The 26036-nt window shown below is 38.2% G+C and overlaps 1 protein-coding gene across 1 annotated transcript in view; it reads right to left on the reverse strand.

The window, feature by feature from the left end:
• LOC140228644 (dual 3',5'-cyclic-AMP and -GMP phosphodiesterase 11-like) overlaps positions 1-26036 on the reverse strand; it is a 159319-nt gene that overhangs the window by 88169 nt on the left and 45114 nt on the right. The window contains exon 2 of the mRNA XM_072308892.1: positions 4066-4233. Within this exon, the coding sequence (XP_072164993.1) occupies positions 4066-4233 (168 nt within the window). The remainder of the gene's footprint in view (positions 1-4065; positions 4234-26036) is intronic.

Below are 26036 nucleotides of genomic sequence, written 5' to 3' on the forward strand. Positions count from 1 at the left end.
CAACCAGTATCTGAAGAAGATGTAGAAGCAGCACAGTCCTCCTTCACAGCTACGTGTAGCTCTGCCGTCATCAGTACCGGGACAGAGGCACATTGTGTGCTTCAATATATCAATTCTCCGCACAAGTTTGGAGCTTGCATTAAAAGATTTCCCCAGTGGACAAAAGAGATATCATTACTTGCATGGGATGAAAAAAAGTGTCTATTCCAGGCAGGAAGATTTACAGGATGGTTGGGTCACTCCATGTATACTGACCATCCCCTCCTCTCTATCACTTCCTTTCCTGTCTGTCCTTCTGTCTATCATCCAGATTTGTCCTTCTCTACTGTCACTATCTCTGTACCTTTCTTCTTTTCCCTCACAGTGTCAATCTCATTCTACTCTTCTTCAGCCATCTTAAAATTCTCCCTTGAAATGCAATTATTGAAATTGCTCAATGTGTCCCAAATTGGCAATGTGGTAGCAACGGCCAGCTGCAGTTGCGTCGTGTGCGAATATGTGTGTGTGCATGTGCGTACTGTAAAACATGACATATTCGCGGCATGAAATTTTCGCAAAGTGGAGCCGATGGCCTTTTTTGCGGCATGAAATTTTCGTGAATTGCCACTGGCATACACTGCATATAGTGTAGACAAGAACTTTCATGTGCATTTGAATTTTGCGAATCTTGGCTTTCGCAAAATTCCCAAAATCAAAATGCGCACAAACAGTATATGGAGTGAAGGCGTGAGTGTGTGCGCATGTGTGCGTGTGTGGGGGAGTGTAGGTGAGTGCAAATGTCTACAGCTGTTATATTGTATCTGACAAAATAGCATGATGGAAGTACTGGTAGTTTAAATGTATTGATCAGCACAAGTCTTAAAAAGAATTACTTCAAACAGCAATCCAAGAATTGTGTACACCCATTTTAGACTACTACAGCACACTGCTAGTCCAAGCAATTTTCATTAAGACATACACCAACAGATAAGGTAGAACATCCTAAATGTGAGTTGGACATCAAAGCAAGCTTTGACACCGCAAGGATCTCCAGGCACATTTCTGCATCACTTGCTCAGACCAGATTACTATTGAGTAAGTCGTAAGATCCACCAGTCGTCCGTACGGATAAAGTGTCTTAAAGGACACCTCATTCCATGACATTATTCACACTATCCATGACTATCTCCACTTTCAGAATGGAGACCCTGGGACGGACAGCAGGCACTAAACACCAATGCACTATGAGATTTTGGAATCTACATAAGACTTAGCACAAGAGCAAAATTTTTGGTAAGAAATGGGTTAATATATCAAGTCTGAGAAACACATTTTTAAATTTAGTGCTGCAGCTCTTGTATGATGGTTATACCATTCATTACTAGTGTTCAATTAGGTAGAGTAAAAATTCTCCTTCATTTGAGCCCTCTGTTGTTCATAGAAATTTTTCTATTCATGTTCCTGAAACTGAGATAGCCTTGCTATATCTGGACTCAGAACTAAATCTTTCATTGTAACTCATTGCAGAGACTCCAACTCTCCCGTTTTCGACGGGAGATCTCCCGCCGAAAGCCCATTTTTGCAAAATCTCCCGTTCTCCCGCTTGAGATTTGATTTCTCCCGCCCTGGCTCTGTGTCTCCCGGTGGAAAGGATTTCTTACTTATTGCTATCGTATGTTGAAAAAATAAGCCTTAGATAGTACCAGAGAACATCATAGAACCCTAGGAACTTAACGCTTCGCACACATCAACTTGGAGTCTCCCGTTTGCTAGGGGTTTCGGGCGGGAGAATCTCCAGATCAGAAGGTGCTTGGGGTTGGAGTCTCTGTCATTGTAAAAGGTCAGAATTCCTGTTTCTTCCTCAAAGTGGCAGATTTATGCAAAATTATAATTTTATGCCTATTTATGGATTTTAGCTAGTTCCATCTCAATTTTTCTGCAATCAGATACACACAGAGAAATTCCGAAAAGTCAGTTAAATTATGGCAAGATATAAATTTCTACACCAAAATTTTCCCCGGGCAGGGTGAGTTAGTAAAGAAAAAAGACAAAGACAAAGGAACAGTCGAAACTTACAGCAAAATAAATCCTGGCTTGAGAAACTCCAAATTGCCATAGTAATGCAGTGGTCATGCAATATGAGTACGGTAGTGCACAGAGTAGTACAATTAGTCTGCAGTGGCTGTAATATTTTCTGTTGTCACTGTTCCTTCGACCAGATATTTCAAGAAAGTAGTAGCACCAAGCATCTTTGCACTCTTCCATAATCACTTATTCAGCTACATCTTTATTCAATCATACAGTATATTTAGCCAATTTTTGAAATTCTGCCTTTTGTTATATTACATTTTCTTTCACTACTAAAGACACACAAATATGAACAATCAGTAAATGCAAAAAAAAATAGACTTATTTTGACAAGAATGTTGAATTACAGCCAAAATTTTGATGATCAAATTTAAGCATATTATTCTATCTCAGTAACATATATCAACACTCATTCCATCCAAACTGTAAATTGGGTTCTTACAGTCAGCATGCCCGATCTTTTGTAAGTTTTGTGATCTGTTTTTATTTTTCTCACCTGAAAAATAGATAAAGAGAAATAAAGTATGCTGCCATGTAGAAAAAGAAATCTGGCCACTTTTTTTCTGAAAAAAAAAAATCTGCTTAATGAAAGATTATGGCAGTTTAATCAATTGACTCTTCCAGAGAGCTTTTCTCTATACCTTTATGAAGCAATAAAACTTCAAAGTAACAGGTTTTATTACACTTCTCTGAATTTACACAACATTTCTGCCTATAGGAAAGAAAAAATGCTACATGAAGTGTTGTGTGTCACCTGAATGTAAACTGTAATGACTGCTACATCATACTGTAATGGCGGGTTCTTTTTTGAACGCCTTGTCGGAAGCTTCATAGGCACACGGCCATCTCATGCCAGGTAAAGTAACTGATGTATGGCTCGGGGAGCGCATGGGTTAAGGACGGATGTCCATCAAACATGGGCATCACGACTAGGAAACTCAGACCTGGTCTCGGAAGCACTCTTTGGGGAACGCTTTATTCGCGACACGGGTCATGATCAGGTGAAAGAGACCACAAATTAGAGAGGGGAAGAGGACCGGTTGGACTGGGCAAGGACACCCCCGGGACTAATTGGATAACAGATTCTTTCCTCTTTCAGATATGTGCTCAGCTTGTGAAGAACTCGTGTGAATATTTGATCAGAGCTGACGGAATTCTCTCCACCTTTTAGCAGGCAAATTTGCCTTTTTACCACCAGAGTGTGGGACACTAATGGGCCATGGGATAGATTTTTTTTTTCCCTGTGCACTACTTCCTTGCTTCCTTCTTAAAAAATGTCACCTCTTCTGACATAACAGACAGGCAGGGAAACACTATGGAATCCTTACAGAACCCCTCAAATTGTGTGAGATTGACTAGAGACAGTACTACGGATGGTACAAGTTGTCCACCCACGAACAAGTGATTAGGTTCCAATAGGCCTAGTTTTCTCACTGAAATACTAATGTGAATGAATTGCAAATGTGTGACTATTAAGTCACCAGTTAACTACTGTTGAGTACAGCAAAGAGAACTCAATACTAGAAAAGCAAATGATGAAAATGGGTATGGAAAATCTTAAAAAAAAAGGTTTACCTATAGTTTATTTTGCTCTAATTTGCCATACTACACATTAGCATTTGGCCAGTCTTCACAAACTTGACCCTTATAAACTATATGAAGTAAAATATCCCACTCAGGTGCAATACTACCCCAGTCTGACATAAATGTCAAGCTGATACAGTTAAGGTTAAGGGAATTACTTAATCCCTTTTCATTCATGGTAATATTCATGGTATATACCTTTTCTAACTAGAAGAGAAAGCAAGCCAGCAGATGTGAAAAAGGATAATATGAGCAGCATGAATTCAAAGGCAACCTATCCAACAGACACTTTCCAACCTTATTCAGTTTTCTATCACAATTACCACTGGATGTGTCCTTTGTTTATTCTAGTTTACCAAGTTCTATCATGGGAAGGGGGGTAGATATTGTAAGGAAAAGAAGTCGAAGGTTCACCTTCTCATCACTTTCGTTGAACGCCTCATGCTGGTCCTTGCTGCCAATCTTGTTGATGACTTGAGCCACACCCAAGACCTCTCCACCGGGCTCCTTGATAGGCATGGACAGCATGCTGCGTGTCTTGTAGCCAGTCTGAAGGTCGATCTCACAGTTGAACCTTGGGTCCTGCAGGAAGGTACAAACAAACAACAAACCACAGTAAGGTGACCAGATCAGAGACCACACAAATTATCAAAGAAAACTTGCAGCAAGTTCACTGCTCTCTCTCTTTCTCATGAATAATTTGTTCATATCAATGAATGTGACTCCATATAATGGTTGAATTACTGTAAGCAGAGACATTCTCGCAGTATATTAATTTTTGTGTGTATTTCATGCTACTTTTGGCTGGCATGAATTCTAAAACTTGCAAAGATATCTTCACAATTTTATCTGCACATTTTGAATGGGTTGACAAAGCGTGAATTCAAGAACCCGCGAATATGTTTTTGAGCTGCCCAGCACGAAAATTAATTGCGTGAAAATATCAATGTTTACAGTCCTAAAAAATCATCTTAAGTTCACTTTGTCTCATGGTACAAGGAACATTACAAGAATGTCAGAAGGGCTTAATCACTGTCTCTTCTTGCGCTGGGGTTGATTCATTGATATATACGATCTTCTCTACATTACAGTATTACCCAACTCTTTTGCTAAAACTTGAAATTTCCAAAGAAAAGATCAACAGCAATTTGCTAGCTGTCATTTTGAACCTAGACAGAAAATAACCCTGACCATTTTGAGCCAAATAGGCACATATGATATTGTACACACAGTATGTCAACATTAATCACTATATGAAAATGACACTGCAGTACAAAGAAGGCATTGTTAAAACACATAAATTGCATTATCATCATTAGTTGTTTGGTTTTTTTCAAAACACAAAATTGTTTCATCCTTCCAATGAGGAATCATTAAGTTCTCACCAAAACTTCCATAAAATATTTCAACTTTGATTCTAATTGGACCTTTGAAAGCCATCTATATACAATGCAAAGGAACTCTGAGATTGCAGAATGAAGTTGATTAAACAGGTATTATTAGGGTCATTTCAGAGGCAGCTGAGAATATACAAGTGCTTTTATGTATGTGGTGCAGTGTGTATTACCAATAGAGAATGTATTACATGATTGAAGAATACGTAGTCATTCATGTCATCATAATAATAATAATCTATATAGCTAGTTGTTACATTTGCTGGTATTGATTTGTAGTGTGAGAATACATTCAGCGGCTGACAGGCCAGTTAATGTTTTCCCCCATGGTGGCCTCTGTTTAATGAACAGCTCTCTACACAGCTATTCCCCGATCAACATTTGCCTGGGGAAATCGGGGTAAAGCGGTGATCAATAACTCGGGAAAAATCTCCTGGAGTCTACGTGGTATGAATTCTGATATTCTCCCTCATACAACAAAAAAAAATCAGAAAAAAAAAATATCAGTGGATCACTAAGTTGAACTCCAAAGCTATTCAGCCGCTGAAACCAATTCATATCACAGTCTATTTCTCCATATTGCCAATTTGATGAGCTTGCAGAGTATGTTCACATGAGTTTAAACTTAGAAGAGGTATTCATGTATCTTTGAAAACATTTACTTCCATAATTTCTGTTGATCGCTGGATAATTCTCTTTCTATCCACTGTAAAAACCAAACTGCATATAGAATGATGCTTTTAGCAAACACAAATATTGCACATATATGTCACATGCATGTAGGCACATATACACTGATATTCATTCTTAAGTACATATTACCTCATTGAAACTAATGGTTCCACACCTTTCCTCTTAGTCGTATAGTTTTTCACAATTTCCACCCCTTTCCAGAACAGCGTATCTTGTTATTTGTTAGTCGAATGCTGAGGTATCACTGACCAATATATTTTTTTCTTCTCCATTCTCATGGTTTACTTTGATAGCTCTATCAATATTTTATCTTTCTGCACTGAGCTACCATATTGTTTAGTCTGTGTCACTAAAAGAAGCCCCTCCCCCCCCCCCCCCACACACACACACGCACACACACAGACATCTGTCTACATCGGTCTCCCGTAGCCTTCAGCCGCTGGGGTGGGGTTGTTCAGAGCCTCTCTAAACACACTGGATAGACACTTGATGGGATTCTACTGTAATGAACTTCCACAGAGGGACTGCACGTTCCAGCGTACGCACAAACACTGGAAATTTCTCCATCGACCTTCAGTGTTCATTTAATATTCTTTCCCTGCAATCCACCATTCTGTCTGCATGTCTGCTTGTTCATTTCATCCCAGCGGCAGTCTCATCACTACCCCCCCCCCCCATGTCTCTTGGTCAACAAGCCACTTTTTGATTTCTTTCTAATGTCTGTCTCTCCTCTACCAAGCATTCCATTCTTTGGTTTGAGTAACCATCCTCCTGCTATGCAATCTTCTCAGTGCATTGTGTGTGTGTGTAGGTGTGTGTGTATGTGTGGTGTTTCTTCTTGTGTACTCTCATTTGAGAAGTAGAACAGCATTAATGTTGCAGACCTTGTACAATGTTATTGCCCTGCTGGTTCTCATCTGACAATTCTACAGCCCTGCAGCACCATTAAACCTCAATTCTCTCAATCTTCCCCATGTATTGTACATCTCTACAAGACAACAGAGCATTGCATTGAAGTAAAAGTTAGGTGTGTGGGAGAGTTTGACTATTTATTTGTTTGTTTGTATCGGTGTCTGTATCTGTGGCCATATGAATGTGTGGAGCCTTAAAGTCTGTGCTACTCTCTAAATTTGGTTGGACTTGAGCTGATACTACTGTGGTCTGATAGCCTTGTTTTCTTTTGTTTTGTTTGGTTGTTTTGTTATCATGCTCCTTCTATCCAATGTGTGCCCTCTCTGCTCTTTCTTGCACTAAATCTCCCACCTCAATTGGAAAAGTACCGGTATTCTCAGCTATTCTTTCTCCGTCACTGTCTGCTCTTCTGTGTTATTGCTTCTCTATTTTTGTCCCTTTCCGTCTTTCACTAAGCTCTGACTCACTCCAGCCCTACCCTGGCAGCAGCAAACAGAGGGAGGCCTGTGCTTCCCGAAATCTCACTAAGATGTGAATAAAATCCTGCCACGCAGGCTAATTCCACTCAAGTTACCCATTCCCGCTCAGAAATCACATTACAGACTGTAAAGTAATTTACCACAGCTTGGCCACATCTTTCTATCTATTTCTATCTTTCTGCCCATTACTTCCGTCTGTGACAGGGTAGCACATAGCCATCTAGCTGGGATAAACTGGTGTTTGCAGCCATGTGACCTTTCTTGCAAGGTTCAATATTGCCCCTTCTATCTTCTTGCCTGAGATTGACTAATACCCTCCCTTTCTTAATGTGTAGGACCATTTTATGAAGTGGATGAAATCGCATTATGCTCACGCAAAGTGAGATTGGAGAAGCGACATCACGAACAGCATGTGAACGTTTCTGCTAACTACGCCACGAAGTGCATTTGCAGCACTGCTACAAGCGCTTCTCTTCTGCACTAAATAAAGTGAGTTTCATATTAAAGCACCATTCCCAAGTGGAGCAAATAGGCACGCTGATTGAAGGATTCGATCACAGCTTCTTGGCTTACAAGAGAAAAGACATGCATGAGTGATTAAGAGGGCAAACACGACAAGGTGTAGCGCTCGATGAAGTGCACTATTAATCAAGGCAATCGAGACAAATCAATGTTATTGGTTGCCCTGGAGGGGAAGCAGGTCCCAGGTAGGATGTTGACTGGACAGAGCGCTGCAAGAATGCAAGCATTTGCCATACCCTGCGCAAACAAAGGCAAAATTGTTGCCATTTGCAATGCTAAATATGGAACCAAGAGATGAGGGGAAATGGAGGAATTCTAAGCAGTAGAAAAACCCTACCCAGCACGCTTCTCTCCATGCCAACGTGCCACTACGTACGCTTGCAAAATCCCTTGAGGAACACTAGATACATCCGACCAAAAATGCAGCAAAGCTCTCTACATCTATCTGGTAAAACATTCATTCAATAGAAATTCATTTTGTGAGGTAAAATGGGAAGAAATTTCCCTCTCCACAGCAGGAATGCATCAATTTGGAGACACAACACTCCAAGAAGCTTGGATCTGTCGCCCCCTTTGGCAACTCATCAGCAGCGGGGCTTTACTTCCAGAGCTGCTGCTAACTGTGTTACTGCACAAGACTGCCAAAATGAACTATGATGAATGCACCATATCTGGTCCTCCTCAATTCTCATCTCTCTTCTGGCATGCAAAGCAAATGGTGCAGTTTAGAGTTTGCACAAATGCTTCCTATTGGCGCGCAAGCTGTCGCATTGGATTACCCATGTAAAGACGCAGTATTCTAAGATTTCATCCCCCCAGCATAAGGAATACCTTGATGGCTTATGAAGCTGCCACTACCAGACAAAGAAAATCCTTTTCCCCTTTGTTTTGTCTTAGTTTTAGGGGGAGGTGGATGGGGGATCAAATAAAGAGTGAGCTATATGCTGCTGTGATTTGATACAAATACCAGCTGGTGTAATCCATCATTTAGTTTACCAACCATCAACAGATAGTGAGGTACAGAGTTTAAGATCGTGTCACCAAAATTGAGGCCCCATGCAATTTCTAGCAAAACTCTAGGGTCCACAAGGGATATGCTACAGGGAAGAAAAGATGTTAATATCACAAATTGAGAGAATATTTTTGTCATAGTCCTATCACAAACATCTGCAGGAATAACATGATACTATTGATATCCTTGTTCTGGCAAATTTCTGCCTTGCATGATTGTCTAACCAGCATCTCCATATACAACATCTACACTTGTGAAGCACAACTGCAGGTTAAATTATTACTTAGGGTCCTTATCCCTAGGAGGAATAGAGAATGGTACATGACAATGATTAATGTGTATGAAATTCTTCTGCTAATAAAGAGATTGCTTCAAGTTAAGATAGAAAAGATATTTTAATTTACACCCTTCAGCACCAACATGAACATTAGGCCACTTCACACTAAAATCATGGGGAAATACTGTGGTATTTTGTGTGGGAATTTCGTAATGTGAATGCAAATACCTCAGAAATACCTCACAAAATACAGTGTATAGTGGTATTTAGGGTGGTAATTCGAATTCCTGCAGAATATGATGCAAATTTTTGAGTGTAAATAGTGTCAAAATCCAATCAAGTTGCAAAATCCTTCAGATAATGAGCCCTGTGGTTGCACATCTGACATCCTAATTAAATTCAGGTTTATGGAGGCAAAACAGCAGATAATATTACCTAATCTTAAGTATCATCTACTTGCTTGATATATTTTAATCATTCTGTAGAGGCAGTATCTAAGGGACAATGTACAAGTTTGCTTTCCTTTTTTTTTCTTTTTTTTTTACAAAGAATCAATCAAGATTGGAATTAAGAGCACACCCAATGAACTTTAGTACTTCCAATACCCTCACCTTCATTCTCATACCGCACGAAATCTGAGCCATCTGATTAAAAAGAAATGGTACAAGTTGAGCATATTTGCCTTAATAAAATGGACGAGGCAAATAATATTCACAATCCCATGATGAGCCTAAAATTAAATTCAAATTGTCAAATGAGTTTATATTCTCTGGCTGCTTAGTAAAAGATGCTCTCAGAATTGCAAGACTACAAATTTCTCTCAATGCAGACAAGAGGTACATTTCAAATGCAGTAATTTTTCAACATCTTTACATAATGGCAGTACAGCAATAATATCTGGAAAATCCCTTGAGTGTGGAACTGTTCCATTCGTGTCATGAAAATATATGGCAGATGTTCACGTCTACACTTTTGCAACTTGCGTGTCAAAATGGGGGTGGGGTGGGGTGGGTACTGGTACAGAGGTGAATTACATGGCGCCATCAAAAAACAACCCCAGGAATGAAACTTAGCTGGTGTGCAGGAGGCGCGGCACAGCTCTGCTTTCAAGGAACTGCGCCTGTTGCGGCACCAACCAATACACTCAAGTTTCGCCCGACATCAAATTTGGTCTCAGCAAACTCATCAGCCATGTAGACCAAATAATTTGGGTGAGTTCTCCTATGTCAAAGACTCAGGCCTCCCCTACCATCTGGGATGAAATCATTTGAAGATAGAATGCACCACGAGAATTACAGATGTGCATTTCACATTAAAATATCTGCTACTGTCACACTGGCCATCTTTTGCAAAGCATTGATCCTTGCACTAACTGCTCAAATACACATTAAGTGTGAAGAGAAGGAAAACTGATTTCAATTCAGAAAGAGCACTTGCCACTGGGTGATGACAAGGAGTGGACAGTAGCCTTACAACAAACAATACATTGAGAATGATTTGGTTTTCAAACTAGCCACTACTTGCAATCACATGCCATGCATTTTCATTAAACATTTAGGCTTGTTCCAACAAAAAGACCTGCCCTACAGGGAAACCTAAATCACATATTGATTTCTATGGCATTTGTCTCAATGTTTCTTTCTGGCAAGCAGAATCTACATGACTCACAAATCATAAAGACCCCTAGAGCCCCGTACAGGGACATGCTACTCCTAAAAACAGTTATTTTGTTTGTTTTTTCCCCCGATGTCCTTCTTCACTTTCTTTTCTTCCTCCCCATGAAACTTACAGGCATGCACCCATCCATACACAATCACCCAAAAGAGGCATTTCAGACTAACACTTGTCCATCATGTATCTCATATGCACTCAAAATAGCCTTAAACCAAGACATCAGATATTTCACAAGGAAACCCAACATCCCCCATCCCTCTACAGCCTGCATTAGTGCCACCTAACATAGATCTTTGTACTAGTCAACACAAAGACCCTTTTCCTTCATATGTTTGAAGTAACCGTAGGATAAAAAAAAAAAAAACACACACACACACACACACACAAACATAGTTTGATGTTGGTCTATACCTGCTTCAGTCTAAAATCAAAAGTACCTTTTTAAGCTGGTATTGTTTCTTCCTGTTTAGACTACATTGAAAAGGAGTATAAAAGTAAACACGAATATAGACAGGTAAGTCACAACAACCAATACAAATCAATCCAAACATTAAAAAGATACACTTGCTAGTATTAAAGATACAGAATTTATGCTGAACTATACCAAAAATGATGAATTGAAAACACTCTCTCCATTTCACTTTAAGTTTCTGCGCAAGTTATATCATACTTTCAGAAGTTCTGCATGTGTTTAAATACGGTCTTGTTGGACCATGAGCCTACCCTATTAATCAATATTTCGATAAACGTGCCAGAGACATCTGCCACATGTATTTGGTCAGCTGCTAGACTTGTTTAGCCTCTGAGGACACTTGGGATTTGATGGATTAACAGCTTGGGACAACATCACCCATGCTGTGACATTGGGACATCAAAAGCAGAGGCTAAATTGACCAGTACATATTACTGGACGATAACAATATTACTGGAAATACCAAACACTGTGAAGATGGACCAATTATTTAATTGTGAAAAGAAGACCATCCTTTCGAATTTAATCAAGTTTTGAAGTTGTATAACTACACATGTTTGAATTATCTATTTTGTTTTTTTCTTTTTTGGTTCAAATTTATTTAAATGCCTTTTAAGGCTGTGCCTCCTTTGTAATCAATTTTGTTCGTTTTTCTCATTCTCTCCTCTTCTTCTCCACTTCTCTAATCTCTCTCTCTCTCTCTCTCTCTTCAGTTTCCGTCCTTTTTTTTTAACTTACCGTATGTTTGTATTTCTGTGCATCTTGCTACTTTTTTCTTTTACTCAACTACATCTTGGTCATATTTGTTTTATTGTAGTTATATTGTGCATTTTGGAAAGCAATCCATTATATGTATTATTAATAGCTTCTGTGAAATATGTTTCAATGTATTTGTTTTGGACTCTAATACCCAGAATGAGTTGATGAGTATTAAAATAGACTTCAAAACTTTTAATATGCAACATTCAGATAGAAAGAATGACCACACCATACATACGTGTTAACTGACTATTCCTGGTGATACCATACCTAAAATTGAAACACCAACCATTAGCTCTTGATAGGAAAAATAGCATCCACTGCCAGTCATAAGGATGGTAATCAATAATGCATGGTTTTAGGTCAAACATTCATGTAGTCATGCTTGTTCTTGGAATTCTATTTTTCAACCAACATGAATTCACACTTGCAAACACTTATACACACACACAAATGCAGTCACAAGTTCACATTTTGTAAAAAAAAAAAAAAAAAACAACAACAACAACAACAAAACACTATGCAGAGAATTAACACTATGACATAAGCAGCTCTCTCTTTCTTCGCAACAAATGGTATCTGCTCTTGCTCTAGTTGATCTCGGGGTACGAACAACCCGCGGGGGGTAAAATGGAATACCAGCATCCCACGCTGTCAGCAAATTTCAAGGCACCAACAGATGTGAGGGTACCGCAGCAAGACCCATGCTCCATCAACATAAACAGGAGGACATCCTGTGTCAACGGAGTCCAGCATCTGTTCCTCCCTGATTACCGCAGCATGGAGACTTGTGATGCCATCTACACTGCAATACTTCTCAATCTTAAGACGCTCAGGTATACGCAAATCAAAAGATGGCTCAAAACTATTCGAAATTTTCATTTGTTTGCCTCTCTGGATGAATTGATGATATTGTAACTAAATCAAACTTCCACACATAGTTATGAAATATTCACAATGACAAACATGCAAAGGGAAAGTTTTCTTTACATCATGCTCCTTACCATGATCTTAAATACTTTCGATTATTCCTTGCTTCTGAATAACTACCAAATTTAAAGTGTATAATCAACAACAAAAAAGGAACATGTGTTCAAGTATGTGCTGCAAGTATTTTGAACCCCTTCATTCATCTTAATCAAGTTTGGTTTACCCTGTAAGGATCTTGAATAAAAAGGGGCATTGTATTCCAAACTCAATTTCTTCACAACCTGATACACAGTAAGTCCAGAATGCATGTCTTGGCACTCTCTATCAAATTGTAATTAAGCCTGAGTAGGAAAAATTGCACAAAGGTAATTGCAAAGGTACTACAGTTTCCCTTCCCCCCCCCCCTTCCATGCAAACCAAATAAAAAAATAAAAAAGCTTGTGGATGAATAGCATTTGGTTGAATTTTCTTTCACAAATCTCACAATCAAGCGCACATATTCCTCACACACACTATATGCTAAATCAGGATATACATAGAGAATAGTTTAATAGTGCAAAATGATTCCACCAAACCTAAAGCTATTGGAAGTGTACTCTTTCACTTGGGGAAGTCGAACTAGTGCATTTTTCTTACCAATGAAGTACAGAAGGGTTGAAAATACTAACGAAAAAAAAAAAAAAAAACCTTCTGAAAAGGTGTCCTTTGACATTTTCAGTCAAACAGAAATTACCCTTTTTAAGACACTATATCAAATTCCCTCACTGCCCCAGCAAGCATTTCTGCTGAGGGTTTTTTTTCTGCGTGAACAAAGAGCTTCACTTCCATGTGCATGAGCGATTATCAAATTAAACCATTCAGCAGGATTAGACGGTCAAAATTAAATTATGCCTTAAAATTCACACATTTTGCATGTTTGCCTAAGAGACTATAAGTGTTCATGTGTGCATGCGTGTGTGTGTGTGTGTGTGCGGGTATGTATGTGCATATATGAAAGTGTAAATGCATGTAAATGCTTGCGTGTGTATGAATGTAGTACATACATATGTGTGTGTGTGTGTGTGTGTGTGGGTGAGCGCATGTGCATTTGACAAGGAGAGTGTGAGTTTGTGTGTGAGTATGTATGCATGAGAATGTGAGACCTAGGGTGTGTGTCACCTATGCAACAGTACTGCAAACTCTGTGTGCCTTGTGCTTCAACCAAATGACATGCTCACAGCCCCTTGCTGCATTATACCACATCATTACCAGCCTGGTGGCAGAGTGTGTTGAACAGAATGCGGTGCCTTCTGGTAATGCAGCCATGCCTCACACACATAGACATTGTATCACACCAGCATGGTACCAACACAGCCACTATCTTCCAACCTGTCCTTCTCTCACTCTCTCCCTCTACTCCCCCCTTCTCTCTCCCTCTCTTTCTCTCTTGCTCTCTGTCTCTTCCCCTCTCTATTTCTTGCTCTTTTGATATGCTGTGAGGTATCTGTACCTGAGATGTTTGGTTTTTTTTTTTTATGTATTACCTTTCCATTTCGTTCTAATTCCAATTATCTCTCTCTCTCTCTTTCCCTCATACATCATGCATCCTTTTTCTTTGTCTCTACATCAGAACTTTTTAAAGAACTATTAGACTGTTTTTCTTTTCCAAGATTTTAGCCTTATCACCTGTAGTATGCTCAATTATCTTTCACTAGATGAACATTACAGTCCAAACCTCCCCTTCCATACCATGCACACAAATATACACACACATTCAGATCCACACATATCAACTCCATACACAATGCACAAGATGATAATGTCAAAGTTGATGAAAATCTCTCTCAAAAAAAAAATTCCTGGGCACTTCTTTCTACTCTGGCTCAAACGCAAAGTATCTGAAGTAATGTTGCAATGACTTAAGAGGGATTAGAATTTTCAAAACAATGCACATTGATTCAATGCTCTGTGGTTTAAAAAAAAAAGAAAAAACAATCCTCTTATGACCTTGCGTTCAATACGACAGTTTCAATTCAGTTCCTAGAATCTTGCATGCCCAGGGGAAACTAGTTTCTCGCTAAGTGCAGTTGTATTTCCATTTCCACAGCATTTGAAAATGCAACAAAGCAGCCATAAATTTGAGTACCCTGCACACAAAATTCATCACCAACATGACAATGCAGAATACTCATACATGTACCACATTTGGAAGGACACAATCTCACAAATGGATTTCTTATGTAAATATAAGCACATTAGAGTGGAAGGCAAAACTACATCTTGCCTGGGTAAATAGTAAACCATTTAATTGCTTTTAACTACAGTGGACAGGTCACATAATACATTTGCAGAACTGTAAATAGAGATTTTATCTTTAAGGCATATTACGAGTAGCATTCACCTAATGAAGTGCACACCAATCCCTAATAGCTGCCATTATAGGTGCAAACATTGTTTTCAGCAAAGAAACTCATTAACTTGTGCCCAATATTAATATATCATTATTGCATTGCATATTCCATTGTGGAGGTATTTTAAAGAGACAGGTTTTGGGGGGATTTTTTTCTTTTTTGTCAAGAGGTCACTTGAGATAGCCTTTCTTTTGTGAAGTAATGATGAAAAACCGTATATATATTTTTAAGAAATCTAGAAAGTATAGGAGACGTATTGTAGATTTTTAGTTTATGCCTTCTCTAGATAATGATTATAAATATTACAGTATGGGTATGAATAATTTATTGCATGATTATGTATTGAGAAAGTTAACAATTCAAAGTTAACAAACCTTAATTTCCCATTTCTGAAGCAGAGATCTAAGTCACGTGCTACATCCTTGGACAAGACGCCATGTCCCTCTCAACCCAGGTGTAAAAATGGGTACCTGGAAACGCTATGGTAATAATAATAGAAGGGCTCTCTGGTAGAGCAATGGCAACACTGAAGAGGCTACCCTGGATAAAGAAGACATTACTATCATTATCATTATTGCCTCTAAATGAATTGGAATAAGAAGTAAAGAATTAAGTGCGATAAAAGGTAAGTCAGAACAAATAGAGAAATATTTGACAGTGTGGATATTTACTCAAACTTTGCGTTTCTCTAAAAAAAAAAAAAGACAAAAAAATTTATGGAAATGTGAAATACTCTCATTCATGAAATTACAAATAAGTGAAGTTCACTAAAAATGGCCAAGTGAGTGAAAAATCCTGTCAAATAGTCACTTTAACATAACTACCTTGATACATCATAATCAGAGTCTGACATGACTGGTGGAGAGGTGTATTGTGTAGGGATGAAAAAGAGGTCCTGGTACTTATTGTAATGAATTCCTGTTACACAGTTATTGTACAGCATGTTGCTGCATACAGCACATGTTGCTGCGTACAGCACATCTTTTGTCTCTAAGTATTGCATGTGCATGTTTTGTCAGCAGCAAGTGGAAAAGTATGGGTGACAGAGACAGTGAGAGAGAGAGAGAGTCTGCCCAGACTCCTTCGGGAGTGATTTGGAAAACCTGAACCAAGATAAGAAGAGATGTGATATGGTCAAGGGGTCAAGAAGGCTTATTCTAGCTGATGGAAAGAAAGGTGGGTTTTGGCTCACAAAATGCAATGACAGAACCGCATTGCAAGTTGAAACAGCAGATGGTGCTCGTCATTTCATATGTCATGTTGGTAGATTTTGAAAATGTCAACCTACAAATTTCTGCACAATCAACTTGAAATTTTGTGGTCAATTTTAAACTATCATGTGAAACTAACAAACAGGGATATCAATATTTTCCATTCTAGGCATAGTGTCATTCACTATTCTGCAAATCACTGACAAGTACAAACCCTTACAAGAAAGACAACATAATGTCCTATCTTTATATATTCCCTTACAGTGTTTACATGAATTTTTGTTTAATGATGTATTTATAGAGGTTTCTCATTCATGAAATAAACAGCTAGTCAACTGACCAAAGATGGCTCAAATGATTTGTTACAACATCAATATTTTTATTACCAGATTCTCAGTTGATTTATTTTGCATTGCTGTCAGCAGTGTGTGATGGTATATGTTTGTGTTTGTGAAGAGAATTGGATTTGTATTACTCAACACAAAAGCATCAACGTCATGTGTGTGACACATGACAGTGTACAGAAATAGCTATGCAAAGGCTGTTCACAGCTAGGCCATCAAGAACACATTTCGAACCCTAACACAGCACTATGGCATAATAATGTATGGCTTGTTGGCTGGAAATGAAGCCTTAATTATAGGAAAGACAGGTGCATAGCATTGATCAGGCCACAAAGACCAATGACTGGTTCTGGTCAAAAGAAGTCCAACAAAGGTTTGCTAGGCCTGTCGCACAGGAGGGCGGTTATTACCTCTCACCTGGGCTGCTCTGTGCTTGCAGGGAGACAGAATTATCTCATAACAAGTTCAGATGTGCCAAAACAGACACCCAAGGTTGACAAACATTTACTGCCCTACCTCATGGTCTTATTCATCTCTCATTCACTTTCCAATTCCAAGTTTCATCTAGACAACATTGTCCAGGATATTACCATTCCCTTACTGCTGGGATTATCTGTATATTTTCACTGTCATCACAACTTTATCATCATTTTCACTGTTAGTATTACCATCATTGTCATCATCATTACCAACGTGAGGCAAATCATCATGTATTGCTCTCCAGTGTGATGGTGAGTTAGACTTTGAGATGAACCATGCCTTCTGGATCAAACATCCAGCTGATCTATAGTAGATATGAACACAATGCAGAGCATGGCCAGTCATCAAAGCTAGCTCTGGTTTCTATCTCCCTTTTTTTTTCTACTCCTGCTGAATTCCATCACTTAAGATTAAAAGAAAAATAGTTACATGCATGCTTCAATAGATTTGTGTTACTTCTCCCTTCCTGGGAATATCGTATGAAGTGACGCATTCAGACTATCCCAAACCCATTATACTATATGAGATCCTTATGCTTAACCACTTTCATGTATTATGGAATGGCACTTCACAGGCAGGGAAACGTTATCCAGTAATTGGCTTGACTAGTGCATTATGTGGCAGCCAACAACATTATTGATAGGCAGCCACCATCCTCTCAAAGAATGATGAATAAGTTGAGGTTGCTGTGACATCTCCTATAGCCTCCCCTCCAGTCACTCTATGCAATTTCCAGCCTACATTCCCGAGAACTGAATTCCACCTGTCCTCCGTAAGCATTGTAATATCTATTCCCTCAACAACTTTACAATGTGGAGGTACTGTAAATACCAACTACTGAGGTACTGGGTATTTTGTACAGAAAATTGTGTTAAAATATATTGTACATATCATCTCTATTTTATAGAATAAAGATGGCTATCAGAGAAGATATACTGTGTAAGCTTTCAAAGTTCCCTTCAATACTATTCTGTGTAGGAACTGCTGATGACAAAGACATCTTTTCCACAAGCACACAGAAATGAAGTGTCTGCGTACAAAACATGCATTCTTTTTTTCTTTTTTCTTTTTTTTTTCTTTTTTTTAATGATACGGCAATCAGAGCTTACTTCAGAGAGAACATACAGTCTGCATCTGTTCAAATGACACGAACACTTCTCCATTCTGGGGAAAATGATGAATGAAACGCCAGGCCGAACATGGCCCACAAAAAGTGCATGTTCCACCGCTCAAATTACTAAGCAGATGCCATGGTATTCCACATGCAGCCATCTGAAAATATTTGAAGTAGGTAACCCAAGCCTGGGAGCCTACATCCATCAAAGGGCAGACCAGTAAGAAGTGCTCTGGCTCTAAGACTTTCATTCATGTAACTCTACCTAGTAATGGGTCAAAAGCAAATAATATGCACACCAGGGTGGGGCATCTAGAACTTCTTCCACCATCATTCCAGTCTTTCCCTTTTTTTCCTGAATATCTTGTGTTCTCTTTACAGCACATTACAAAGTCAATTTCTTTGGGGTCTACTTCTATAAATGACTGAAATGCTCCAGCTGAATTTTTTTCCATCCAAAGTCAATGTTCAAATATGTATTCAGCTACACAAAATAAAGAGAAAATATATAAATCAAAGAATCTTTGGTCAATAAGGAAAAATAATCTATGACACATTATTGGGGTTTGACATGGTTTTTTCCTCACTGAAGTAAAGTCTGAAAGTGCATTGCATTATCATGCAGACATGTAGTGAACCTAAAGGCAATGACTCACTGCATGTGCAAGGTCTGTACCTAGGATCTGCTAATGTTTGCAAAACAAGACGATCATGCCGCTTTTTATCATCAAAAAGAGAGAGGAAGGGACAGAAAAGGACAATGATGATGACACGCAGACAGACAGACAGACAGATAGACTGACACACTAAAGGATGAAAGGACAAAAGAGTGTAAAAGACACAAAAGTATATAGAAAGATAACAGTTCTGACTATTGACTAGCATATATTGCAAGGATCACCTCTTAAGATAACCTACGTGTCTGCCTTATCCAGCTAATATATTGTATTTTCTGTATGCATGAACACTGCATTTTGTTAAATCATATCTTATTAGCATCCATGCATGCATATCAGAACATTATTCAAATTGAAGACATCTACAAGGCAAATTTACGAGTAATATCAATAGGAATACACACAAGTTCTCTATAGAGACAGAGTGACAGAGAAAGACAGAAAGATTGGGAGATCAAAATAAAAGGAAATGAAAAAAAAAGAAGACGATCAGACAATGAAAATGAGAAAAAGAACACAGAGAGCATAAGAGAGGTGACAGACGAGGTGCTACTTAGCACGGCATGAAGAAAGAGAAGAAAAACAAAAGAACTGCCAGACGATTCGTTTCATCTTAGCTGGCACATAGCTTTTGTCGCATTCACTATGGCTTCCAGCAAAGCCATCGTGGTTTGAAGCAATCGAGGACCTATCATCTCAAAACCATCACTGGAAAGTGATCCCATATTCTTGCTCCAACATCACAAGATTTGACTTCTGTACATCCAGGGTAATTCTTTCCTCAAGGAGAAAACAGTCACCATACTGTCGGCAATGTGTCGGTCCAAGATTCTCTCTCCTTTCCTCTCTTAATGTTTTGTCATGGTGGCCATATTGGAATTCTAGATGGCCGCCAACCCAGCGGTCAGATCCCTTGGATCCAGCAATTTTTTAAATCAGTGTCCCAAAACACCCCCATGTACAAAATTTCAAGCTCTCCGGTGGATGTGAGCATCTTGACCAATTTTTGCTACATATCTGCCCCATTATTAGCATTCATAACTCATTTGAAATCCCGAAATATCACAGTATCTGTAAACCTTGGTAAATCAAAATGCCCTTTAAAGAAATCTCTTTCCATCAGTTTCATTTAGCTAAGACGGGTAAGATTACAGTAGTACTGACTTTATAAGATAAGTTTAAAACTGTCTCATAGACATGAGAGAGTACACAGACCCATACAATGGGGCCATTTCTCACTTACATGCTGCCAGTCATTCCTATTACTGCAAATCAAGAGCAATGATTAAACTCAGCGAGGCTTCTCACCATCTCATTAATTCCTTGCAGATGACAATCAATGTGCTGATAGCTGATACAAACTCATTCTTGGTCGCATTCTTGTGGATGGTTTGGTTTGGCATCTTTTTTGTTTTCTTTTCTTTTCAGACAGCTCTGTAAAATCTAGGGAAGACATTTTCAGTTCAAATTTAATACATTGAGTTTGTTGTTGTGGGGTTTTTTTTGTGTGTGTGTGTGTGTGTTATGTTAATCATTTCTCCCTTGATATTGTGCATTCTGCATCATTCACGTTTTGGGCGGGTTTTTTTCTCTTTTTTTTTTTTTTACCTCTGAATGATTCTGGTATTTTGTTTGTTTGTTTGTTGGCTTCTTTGCTTGGATTATGCAGTGTCTAATGCTTACCATATTTGTATTAATCCATAATCTCCTTTCCAATTCATTTCTTCATGGTCAAAAGAGAAGTGCTATACTGGGAATATGTACTGAGTAGTGCTTAATGTATGAATAATAGTCTCCCTAAACAGATTCACTCTTGAAATGTTATCATCTTGTTCAGACATATGACATCAATAGGCTCATATACACGCACTGAAAAGCATGACTCGAATTGCGTTTTACATTGCTCTGTCTTATGCTCTGGTTCACACTTACAACAATAACAACAACAACAACAACAACAACAACAAACGTGATCCAAACTGCACCAGTTCAAGAAGAAAAATCTTGACCCAAATCACACCAGTGCAAGAGAGGCCAAACTATGCATTCATGAGTCTCAGAGTTTAACCAGACTTTAACCCAACTCTCCCAAAGTGCACAACACATATGGCACAATATAAAATAACATGATAAATTTAAAGGGAAATTATGATTCCATCAATAAAGTTTGTGTAAATAATATACAATTACAAGAGCCAAGTCAAATATCAGAAGCTTTCAACATTTTTTTTCTATAAAGAACAGGCCCAGACCTTGCCAGTAACATACAACAATCTAACAAACACTTTAGTCATTCTTTTTTAATTAAAAAAAAACAAAAAACACATAATTGATATTTTTCATTCCAGTTGTCAAGAAGAAGTACAGGACATAATCAATAATTTATATATGAAACAAGCTTGTGGTTTTGATGGTATTACAAATTTTCTCTTAAAGCACACTGTTATTGAAATTAGTTCTCCTTTAACATAATATATTTGAACATGGCAAGGCATTGTTCCTGATGATATGAAAATTGCTGAAGTTATTTGTATTTTTAAAAAAAAAGGAAATAAAAAAAGATTTAAGTAATTATCGTTCAATCTCCCTCTTTCATATATACCTAAAATACTTGAAAAAAATAGTGTATTCATGTACAGTACATTGAGATTTTTAAATGAAAACATAGTTTTTATAAAATCACAGGTTGTTTTCAGAAAGAAACATTCTACCATGCATGCTTTACTAACTTTTATGGATAAGATCGCCAATGCGATCAATGATAACTTTCAGTGGTGCGTATATCGCGATTTGAATCTTACCGATTGTCGCAATTATAATATCCACTCACATTAAAAAAAAAATGGTTTTTGCATCACAATTCACATGGCAACACAAATAATGGTGACCATTGGTGACTGTGTGAATGGGGCTAATGTGATCCATTTGCACAACTGTCAGGAAGATGGAGGGAGATGTAACACAGGATGAAGGGATAAGAGGGGGGAAGAACTCAAAAGAGGAAAATGATGGAAGAGTTTGAGTGAGATGGAACTATAACCAGACAGACAGACCAACATACAGACAGACAAATAGACAAAAGATGAACTCCAGAGTAGATGACAGGAGGAGGGGGAAACCAACGCCCATAGGCCTATGGTTCTGAGTCAATTTTCATTCCACAATACCTCTCCGCCTTGATTAATGTGCTCACATGATGAATGTACTGACCCTACGTCAGAACAAACCTCTCTTCTGCTCGTCCATCTTGCTAGATGGGTGCCTATTAGGCTAATGACAAAGACAACACACACAGTCATAGTCAGCTGTGCTTTCAAATGGCTTTTGATGTGTTCACTGTTTGACCATACCTGGGTAATGTCATCAACTTGGCACCTCCAACAAACTGGACTTAGTTCTTTTGCCAATGAAAATCAAATGCTTCACATGTAGCTAAATGCATATATTGAAAGGAAGCATAAGGATAACTGATATGAGTACACAAACACACACACACGCATACATATACTAGTACACATACAGAGACAGACATATATATATATATATATATATATATATATATATATATATATATATAAATGCAGCTACACATCCATCACAACCTAATTCCGTGTGCTGTAACCTTATATGCTTACGTACAAAATATGAAGATGCAGATGTGAAGGAATTTTCAGAATGTGGTTGTAATTTCGGAGCAGAATGATGTATGACTTCATAATGTTGAATGAATTAGGAAAAAGCTTATTAGGATAAAAACTGCAATACAAGCAGTTGCAGCGGTAGATGCAATAGCTGATGCAGTTGTACAATGTAGTTGTAATGACACAAGTAATAGAAGTCCTGCTAACAATAAAACAAATAAGAAGGAGTAAGGTACCTGAAGTATAAGTAGCAGTGTACAGATATATTATTAACAGTTGCTGTTGCAGTGCAAAGTGTGGTAATCGTGGTAGAAATTGCAAAGTAGTAGTATCAATATTAGTAGTAGCAGCAGCAGCAGTAGTAGTGGTAGTAGTAGTAAAAAGAGAAGGAAGAACAGTAAAAGTACTAGTTCTTCCTGTCTTCAGCAGAAGTGGCATGAAAGGGATGGTACAGTTTTAGTTGAGATGGGGCTTCAGGTTTCCAACATTTTTTTCTGATGATGATGATTTTTTTTTTAGATAATGAGAAACCTCTTATGAAATATGGAAGAGTATATAATTCTTAGAGGAATAAAAGTTTATTTGATGAAAATTTGTTTTGAAATGGGTGAGAGATCCAAGACAAAGCAATCCTAATAAAAGATGGGACCCATCTTTTATTTGGATTGCTCTGTTTTACTTTGTCTTCAGATATCTCAGCCATTTCAAAACCAATTTTCATCAAATAAACTTTGAATTCCTCTTAGAATTATATGTTCTTTAACAATTCATAAAGTGGTTTCTAAGTATCTTACAAAAATTCAAAAGCTGAATCCTCACCTCAACCAATCCTATACAATTCCATGAACTGATTTTCATGAATGACTCAATCCACTGATCACTTCTCAGCATGATGATTATATATATCAGGACATTGTAAAACTTAGGAAAACATTTACACAAACTTTGTTAATACTCCATGTAAATGGAATCAGATCAAACTTGTACTAGAACTGAAATAAAGGATTAAGCTATGACAGCAAACAATTGTTTATTTTGGAGTGGTTTTGCAATATTCACAATACATGGAGGTGTACTCAAACCGGCTGACTTGCAGAGAGCAACTTTAAAGTTTGAACTGTCCTTAGTCTGAAACATCTCTGTGCACGTCCTCAGCACGTAAATATTTATAATTGACACGTTCACAGTCTGATCTTGGAAAGCCAAGCAATTCACGTGCCTCATCCTCCTCTCTGCCCAAACCTTACACTGATACTAACACAATGGCTCTCTCCTTTACTGCAGGCACCATGAGGCTAATATATATTGTCATGGCTATTCAGTGCTAAAGTTTACATAAGAAATGTTAGAGAGAATTACTGTGGTGGAAACTTATCAGATCGTGAGATGACTATCTTGGTATTTGCTTTAGGGAGAGTTACCTTCACTTGCAGAAATGCTGTTTCAAAGCTACAGACTATATGAAGTATTTACTTATAAACATACACAAACAGAGCTAATTGCTCTTACCCAGTCTTCATAATGCTCAGTACACATGGACTTGTCTGGTTCAAAAATGGTCTTTTCTTCGTACTTTAGTATCTTTAGTGAATGTATTATAGGTCAAGTTCTGTGATACCTCTCTTAACCTTTTCACTATGCAATTCTCAAGTTCTCACTGATTTATACAGCATTAATGATGTTTCCATAGCAGGGGTTAAAAATAAAAACTAGCATGCCACAATATCATAAGCAGATACACTCCAGTAGTTTCTTTTTTAGTCCTTCAGTGTACCCACAATTCCCTCCCATGAATCCAAGGGGGCTGAATTCAAACAATTCACAAATTACATTGGGCTTGAGATATTGGATTTTAATGCTACCCCCAGCAATTTCTCCTCTCCGATTTGTTTTCCCTCTCTCCTTGCCAAGATAATTCTGGGTGCTAGCTACTTCACTGTTGTTTCTAGGTTAATCGCATCATTTCCGGGAGGTTTATTACAACACCACCACCTTCCTTACAGGCATCTTTTACTCCTTGGGGTCGCACACACACACAGTATGTGAAGAGTAGATTGTCCACTCTCAAACACATCCACGGCAACACTGTTGTCCCACCAACGACAGACGTAGACTGAAACACAAAGACACATGTATACAAACACAGCCATACCAATTCTGCATCACAAACTTGTTGCCTTATATTTCTTGCATCGATAAAACTTCAGTCTCAATCAGGTAACATCAGATTTCTCTCTGGATTGATACTGAGAGAATGGCTGTTGGTCATGAGTAGTATGTCAAGGCTATAGACTTTAAGACAGAAGGTTATAAGTTCACATCCTATCTGGCGCTTATACCTTTAAACTAGATATTTCACCCATGATGTCCCTCAATGTCCCAGCATATAAGTGACTACCTGGCAATGCAGGGTAGTGATATGGCAGGGTCCACCGAAAAGAAGCATTATATTGCTCAAAATGAAGTGGTTATCCTTGGAAAATATGACCATGCCATCATTACTACCATAATCATTATCATCATTCACTGATATACAGGCACTATACCTTTGGGAAACCTTACTAATCTCTGTAGGAATGGATTTTCAGATACTTTCATTGCATTGTGGTATACTAATAGCACTTGCACACACATTACTCAAGAAACTGCTGCATGTAAAGGCTAACATTACAAAGCTACAAGGCTACAAAACACAACTATAGCTTGCATACAAGTGGTATCATAATCACACTGTGTGCATTACCATACTTTGTGAGCATAAATTCTAACATTGATTATATTTCATGAAATGAATCAAGAGCACAAACAGTTTACATGAGAATTGAATGGGAGAGTTAACATTTATTTTCTTAGCATCCCAGGTCACATTGTTTCTAGTACTGTTTTAATAATGATAAGGATAATAGTGATGATAATAACAATATTGATAATTAAAACATTGACACACTTTGAGCATCTTCTCAAACTGTGCAGTTCTACAGCATCATTGCATTCTAAAGTATACATGCAGATTATGATACGGCTGAAGAATGGCCAATTCATGTATTTCATACCTAACCCACACCAGTAAACCTCCATGATCAAATCTTCTCTAACCTACATTGTAAAGGTCCTTTCCAAAAGGAAATGTATCACAAGTGACCTTCTTACTTGTGAGGAATGTTAGACTAAGCTGTTTCATTGAGAGTGATAGTGATTACTGTATGCGCTTCCTTCAATGTCCTTAACATGTGGTCCGAGATAACACACAGCACTGGTTTTCACTGTAATGGGGATATGATTAGAATGATATCATCAGTCTTGCATACAGTATTGCATCATACCCTTCGGTTTCGTGGATCAAACAGGAGAATAAGACAGTGGTAGGTGCTAGCAGAGACAGATGACTGCATGTGGCAGCATGG

Source organism: Diadema setosum, chromosome 5 (assembly GCF_964275005.1).
Source record: "Diadema setosum chromosome 5, eeDiaSeto1, whole genome shotgun sequence".
In the NCBI taxonomy this organism is placed as follows: domain Eukaryota; kingdom Metazoa; phylum Echinodermata; class Echinoidea; order Diadematoida; family Diadematidae; genus Diadema; species Diadema setosum.